This window comes from Juglans regia, chromosome 10 (assembly GCF_001411555.2).
Source record: "Juglans regia cultivar Chandler chromosome 10, Walnut 2.0, whole genome shotgun sequence".
NCBI classification, from domain to species: Eukaryota; Viridiplantae; Streptophyta; class Magnoliopsida; order Fagales; family Juglandaceae; genus Juglans; species Juglans regia.
In genome coordinates, this window is record NC_049910.1 from 16953194 (window position 1) to 16961294 (window position 8101).

Below are 8101 nucleotides of genomic sequence, written 5' to 3' on the forward strand. Positions count from 1 at the left end.
GATGCTCCTCATCACATCCGTACGTTACCGCTTATTGCTCAATTTAAACATCGTTTTTAAGGAAATTAAGTGTATATATATACATAGTGATCATATTATGTTGCATGATTCTTGGCGTAGCAACTAATATTTTATATAGTAATGTTATTTTTCATCTTAATTTTTATAATTCTTAATCAAACTTGTTGATCATGTTGTGATCATGGTTTAACTTAATTACCTAGCTAGACAATTGTCAAAACTAATTAAATCTAAGGCAAAATAGATTTATGAGTACTATATATTAATTTTCCAATTAAGTACTAACATTCTTTTTACTACATGTTTTAATGTTGCAATCTTTAATTCAACGTGTATTATAGTACGTTATGATCAACAAAGCATTATACTACTAGATCTCTAATTAATTAATGACGCATTTTTCATATTTTTGTTGTCACGGATCACATCCATATATAAGCAAATTTCATTGCATTTTGATAATATTAGATACCATTTCCCTTTTTTTCCTTTCAATGAATAATTCATCATGAGTACTTTAATTATTGCTGCTTCCTCAAACCTATATATAATGAAACAACAACCAGCCCGGCGATAAATCCTGGGAACAACAAAGTGACAGGAATTATAATATATATATGATCATCCATCCATGGGCTAATTACGTTAATTTAAGTCTCAAGTCAAAAAAATTCTAATGGCATTTTCATGTAGATGCCCACTTTATGTGATTTTTTCGATAGCTAAGAACCTATTCTTCAATAAATGTTGGCGAAGAACGTGGATCTTAGCTCCACAAACATCCATACATTGAGATTTGGTTCTACGAGAACAAGCATTGCGAAATGCTGGAAGGTGAATATAATTTTCTGTCAAATTGTATCTCATGAACCTACCAAGCTATTTGACAACATAGATGAGAGGCATATAGTACTTCTGTCCAGTGTTATGTAAGTTTGTTTGGTGTTTTCCTTTTAGAAGTTAAGAGGTCATACTTTATTAAGTAAGAGTATATCTAGGTGCATTTTCTCAAGGTGCAAGCACATGTACACTTATTTTACAGTTAGATTAGTAACCGATATTTCACCTATCATTGTTACGAGGACCTTATACCTTGCTATTTATGCCATATATATGAGGTACGTAGGCAGCCGGCTGACCATGTCATATATATATGAATTTATGTGCAAATTGTCGCTCTGTATCTTGTTCTTATCCACATTTTGCCTTTCCTTATGCAAGGCCTTGCATGATTGACCATCCCCATCCTTTGTCGGGGTCATCTTCCTCACTCCCATGTCACTTCATCCTTTGCAAAATACCACTTTCCTTGTTTCATGTCCTATTAGTTTCTCTTTCAAGAAATATAAAATAAAAAAACATTTTAACCCAATTTTCAATACGATGCAGTGGTGTTGTCCATTAACACACACATATATCATTTTTGCAAGAACTAGGATCTTGTTGGTTGATACCTAGGAATATATAATACCCAATCTCTACATGCAGTTTTTGCATGCCCAGGAATGTAAACATCTATATACTCAAACAATATTTCCAATACGGATGGTGCGTACACCACAAACATAGCACTAATGTTGATGACTGAGCCCAGATGTTGAACGCAACACTAGAAGAAAAATGGTCTTTACCTGTGAGTTTTAAGTCGCTGCAATTTAAACACCTAAAAGCGAATATTTTCGCCAACTTTAGGTGAGGCTATCTCGTATAAGTGACACATTTAGGAAGCTTAAAAACTGTTTCAGTGGTACTTTTATGTCTATAATCATATTTGGTCTATTTTTATAAGATCATAATAGTTAATTCCTAGTTACAAAGTTAGGAGTAAGTTTAAATATATTTCAGTTGTGTTATATATTTAAGTGTATAACTCAGCCATAGTCTCACTGAAAACCATAAGATTCATTATTAGAAAAATAAAAAACTTCTTATAATACATGCTGATTCCCTTGAGGAGAACATGAATGGAAATCTCTAGACAAACTCTAGAGATTTCCATTGATCCAGATATTTTCCCAAATCTGTTATTATTATAAAAAAAATGGAAAGAGTCATAACTTCTACGAATACCCAACTCGTTAACACATAAAAATAGACCTAATAACTTAAAATAAAAAAAGCAAAGGTAAACAACATCTAACTGTAATTTAGTGGAACTCTCTGCTCATCTATTGGCAACATCTAGAAAATAGAGTTTTCCCTTTATATTAGTTATAATCGATCTGCAATCTTAGCTATGATTATGGTATATATAACCAGCCTAATTTGCACAAAGTGGATGTTGATATTTAATCTGTAAAATTAACATGTAGGATATTCATGAGACAGACTTAGGCTTTCAGTACCTGTATAAATATGGCTATATATTTTTATTATATCCTTGCTATCTAGCTCTCTCTCTCTCTCTCCCTATATATATATATATATATATATATATTACATGCATGCATGGTTAATTAAATCAACTATTAGACAATGCACTTCGATCTTCCCATTTGCTGATCATGTTTTCTGGATGGAGTATTGGTTTCGATATAACAATATGCAACATGATGTATATCTAATTTAAGATTCTAGCCAAACAACTTTACATGTAATGTCAATATATGTATATGTATGTATGTATATTTCCATACATGCTATAAATCACCGCAAAACAGACTCCATACCTTTTCCGAATACATAGGATCATCCCTTAGAACTTGATGTGGGCTATATGTTCGTCTATGCCTTCCATATCACCCTCATTCATCACATTTGTTGGGGATATCAATGCCCAGGCAGCCTTCTAGTAACAATATATTAGCCCCAAAGCAATCAATAGCTGAGTACTACTTATCCAATAGGTAGATAAAGTAGTGATATGCATAAATGGAGGCTGGTCATATATCATTTTTACTTGACCATTAATTTTCATTTTTTCGATTATAAACACATGCAATCACATGGTTTTAGTGTAATTATATAAATAATTGGAATACACTAAATACTTACTTATATTCTAATATATATATATATATATATATATATATATATTATCTCATGGATATTGCCGATAATTGATATATATATACTACTTATCCATGCTAGTCACATATTAATTGAAGAATATAATTAACTCTACCCAACATATTAGATATTGGTATTAAGTAATAATACCAACTTGTTACTACTGCAATGGATAATATGGCCAAAAATGGCATATATTTAGAGCCCCCCCCCCAAACCAAAAAAAATATTTATAGAATAACTACTCAGAAAACACATATCCAGCATATACAACACATATTGAATGAACATTCTGGGACTGCTCATATTCCAGGATGATACTAAGTATGCCCATTTGAGCCTTCAACAAGTGCCTCCCCTCAACCATCCCATCCTACGTACATAAACCTTCATAAGCCTCTTCATACACAGCAAGTTTCCATCAATCTAGTTTAAGGGCTTTTGCTTGACTGTTTTTAAGTAAAAATGCAGAAAGCTAACATCTTCAAGGTATGTAATAGTCATTTAAGATTTAATCTCTGTATGGAGTTCAAATAACTATATTCAGTTCTAGCTATTCTTCAAAAGGTCCCACTCGAGTTGAACCCTAAAATCATTTTTTATGAAGAATAAGAAGAAAATATACCTATAGCACAAAACCTACAAAAATTAAAATGCATTTGTCTATATATGATATTAATGTTTGTAATACCAACATAATGTTAATAGCATGTTAACTTGAAAGCAGTTTCACCCAATTTCTTTATCATAATGTCATGTGGTTGAGATTTGGTAAAAGTTATTTGTGTGCAATGCGGAACTTTTAAATTGAACTTATAAAAATTTGATGTTTAGCCCTTGGTATTTTTTGTAGCCTATGAGCCGAGCTCATGAATGGAAACTAGCTAGCCTACTTTGTATCATCTAAACATTTGCTTCCAAATTGCTATTTCAGTTGAAATGAAACTACACTACATAAATCATTCAAAACAATACTACATCAATTTAATGAAAGGGAGGAAGTCAAGCACACTGTGTCTTCCAAGTATATATCTTTCATGTAGATAACTCACTGGGATTTCTTGGACAGCAAACATGCAAATGCATTCATTTTAAAAACTATATTTATAATGCTTGAATACTGTTAATTTTTCTTGCATTGGCTTAGTGCTAAGTATGGATAGAAGTTAAATGGTTTGATGTTGTGTATAAATAATGTTGACTTTCCCTAATTGAAGAGGATGTAAGGAAAGTGGTTTGTACTTTAAATGGTTTAGTAAGTTTATGCAGTTAATATTGTGATTAAAATCATTACTCCTATAACTCAATGCTTTTATTTGTATACGTTTTTTTGTATTGATTTTATTTCATATATATTCTGGTATTGAGATTGAAAGGTTTTGAAAATAAATTGGATTGTTGGGTGCAGATTGTAGCTTCTGGAATCGAGTGCTTTTGATTGGGCAGCACGTGACTGAGGCGGGCGGGCTTGTTAGTGAGCCCTTTGAAGGTTGTGGTTAGCTGAAACTCTTTCAGACTCCAAATTGAAGGTAATGAATACCCATGCCCTGCTGCAGAATGTTTTTTTCCATTTCATTAATTCTCAAAACATATATCATGTGGCAAATGTTTTGTCTGTGTTATTATATATGCTACACCTTCTGAGTTTGGAAAGAAATATGGATTATTATTCATTAATCACTCTTAAGTCATGTGTCTTCTACTTACCATATTGTACTGGAGTTGGTTTTCTTGTTTTGGGTGATGTTGTTCATTTGCCACTATATGTCGTTCGTTTGTAAGTCTATATGTTCATGTTGAATCAATTACTTGAGTCAATATGTTCATCTTTATAGCCTCTTCAATAATATAATGGAATTTCAATTTGAAGCTACCTATTTCTTGCAATTCCTTGAATTTGACCACAAATTATTTCAAATCTCCAAGAATTATGCTTGCCTACATACCGAGACACGAAAGAAACATGTACTTCATCCTATTCTATGCATCTCTATTTAAACGAAGCTAACCCCTCAAACACAAAGCAACCCATAGATAGATATGTTGCCTTAACACCTAATGTTTATTCGATTGTATGCATAGGTTGATTTAGAAATAACCACCCAGTAACATTTATTTGGTATGCAAACACCCACATTAACATTTCAACAAAACAATATGATCATATATACACATTTGCACATGAGGATGCTTAAATGTTACCTGTTCAAATAAACCTTTAGGCAGATAAGGATAACTAGTTGTGCCTGTATAAGAGATTCTCAACACCATAAACACACAACTAAATAGGAAAATTAGTATTTGTCAACAATATATACTCAACTTGAAAATATTAATTATATATATAATAATTTTGGTAAGTTCTCAACTTGAAAACAATATACAAACTGAATCAACATAATGTGAGTTTCTGTTTACGAACCTCAAAGCATGTGAAACTACAAACCTTGTATAGGATACTTCCTGCAAGAAACAACCCAATACAGCAGATCAATTAAGACGGGTGTAAATAATAAGTGTGCAATGCGGTTAGATGTAAGTATCCTAAAAAAAACATTAAAAACTCCTATTTCATAATATTCAGTCTCTGCCACAAAAGAGTTGAAAAATATTTCCTTCAAAGAATAAAGCCCCAAGAAAAGAAACTGAGAGTAAGACACAGAAGGGAAAAATGAGAAAAATAAACGTATACTGCCTTAAAAGAAACAAAGAGAAACATAATAATAAAATGCCATAGTTAAGAAACTAATCACCTGGAAACCAAATAGGCTTTATGAACAAAACTAAAACAAACAGTAAAGCTTCAAACAACCACGAAACCGTTTAAAAGAAAGAGTCATCAATCACTCATTCGGTGCATAAACAAATTTTTTTGAACTTTAAAGGTCTAGATGATTGTTGTCTTCAAACCTGAAAAATATTAAATCATAGCATTTAATATTTCATTTTCTTTCCATTCCTTCATATTAATTTGAGCAGCCAAATTACCCATAGTTTATTTTCATTTTTATTTACGATAACCTTTACTCTAAAGACAGACTAACATTAACTCTCTCTAACACCTAAAGAGTAAACGTACAAGCGATTAAAATTTTGGTTCTCAAACACGAACATAAAAGGCTAAAATGGTCGTGTTTTTTTTCATCTTGGTCACCTGAAACAGGATGAAAACCTGTTTCATATATATATATATAGCTTTATATATGAATATTTTCATAATATTCAATTTCAAGTACTCTCCTCTTCAACCAAACAACTTATAAAGAACAAAAAAATAGCAAATGCTAATCACCTTGTTGTGATCAAAGGTTTCCTCCAAGACTTACCGTGTGATCAATTATGTTAATTTAGCATAATTAACATGTGTTGTCATTTGTTAGTGCTAAATTCAGTATTACTAATTACTATATAGGGGTTTTTATTTATTTATGTTAAATTACTATATGGACAACTAGGGACTACGTACCTAGCGTCATCATCGAACTTGAGTTGGGTTAATTCAGATGACACCTAGTTCACAAAGCAATTCTTGGAGAATATGGAGTCACATGATGTCATAATTCATGACATGATTGACATTCAATGTCAGCCAAGTATCGTTGAAAATATTTTCAAATTGAGACCTTCTATGATACCTACCTAGCCACATTCAAGAAAAGGCTATAAATGCTGCACGCAACATTTATTCTCCTATCAACACATTTGGTTGAATGTGAGTTTTTCATTGAACTTATATACTTGCAGTATCTGCTTAACTAACTTTCTTCCCCACCATATCTTTGTTTAGATGAACAAAAGTTGGATGAATGACCCCGATAAGCTTGTATTACCTGCATACGCTGAAGGCGTTAAATATTTCCTCACACAAGCACGAAATCATGCAAGTGGAAGGGATCACATTCGGTGTCCATGTCGTGCATGCCTTAACAATCTTTGGCTGCCTATATTTGAGGTGGAAACCCATTTGTCTATTAAAGGGATCAACCCAGATTATACCCAGTGGATATTTCATGGGGAGGAGGAGACAACATTGTACGTCAGTAATGATGAGGAGTATGACGATATCATCCAAGGAGACGATTACATAGATGACATGCAGCATATGTTGGATGACATCCGGGCAGGCACCTTTGTTGATGTGCACCAAGATAGCGCTCCTGCGCCAAACAGGCCACCAATTACTGTAGATTCACCACCAACATCTTTTGACCAGCTACTAGAGCATGCCCGACGCCCGCTTTTCGACGGGTGTAAAGAATTTTTGAAGCTGTCATTCGTTGTCAAGTTGTTACACATCAAATCAATTGGTGGATGGTCAATTAAGTCATTTGACATGCTACTTGATTTGTTGAGGTCTGCCTTTCCTAATGCCCTCTTGCCACAATCATATGAGGAGTCAAGGTCTTTGGAGCGCGGTTTGGGCTTCAAGTACAACAAAATCCATGCGTGCCCCAACGATTGCATATTATTTTGGAAGGAAAATGCTGTTCTAAATGAATGCCCTACATGTAAGGCTTCGAGGTGGATACCAAATACACACACGATACCTCAAAAAGTGTTGCGTCACTTTCCTTTGAAACCGAGATTGCAGCGTCTCTTTATGTCAGCAAAGATAACAGGTGATATGCGATGGCACAAATTGCAAAGGATGATAGAAGATACATCTATGAGACATCCGGCCGACTCTGAGTGCTAGAAGAAATTTGATGAAGATCATAGTTGGTTCCCTGCGGATCCACGCAATGTTAGGCTCAGTCTGGCTTGTGATGGTTTCACTCCATAGCATTTGGCCAGTGATCCTTGTCCCCTATAACTTGCCGCCATGGTCATGCATGAAAGACCAATTCTTTATGACCTCTCTGATTATTCCTAGCCCAAGGTCACCAGGGAATGAGATCAATGTATACTTGCAGCCGTTGATCGATGAATTGGTTGAATTCTGGGAAGATGGGGTACGTACATATGATGCCTCAAGTAAGGAAACGTTTATGTTGCATGCTGCCTTATTGTGGACGATCAATGATTTTCCTACCTACGGGAATTTGTCTAGCTGGTCAACAAAGGAAAAATT

General features: G+C 33.7%; 1 protein-coding gene across 1 annotated transcript; it reads left to right on the top strand.

Moving 5' to 3' along the window:
- Nucleotides 1-6832: 6832 nt before the first annotated feature.
- Nucleotides 6833-7726, top strand: LOC118349653. Its single transcript, XM_035695163.1, has one exon. It carries the CDS (start codon nucleotides 6833-6835, stop codon nucleotides 7724-7726), a length of 894 nt encoding a protein of 297 aa, XP_035551056.1.
- Nucleotides 7727-8101: the final 375 nt, after the last annotated feature.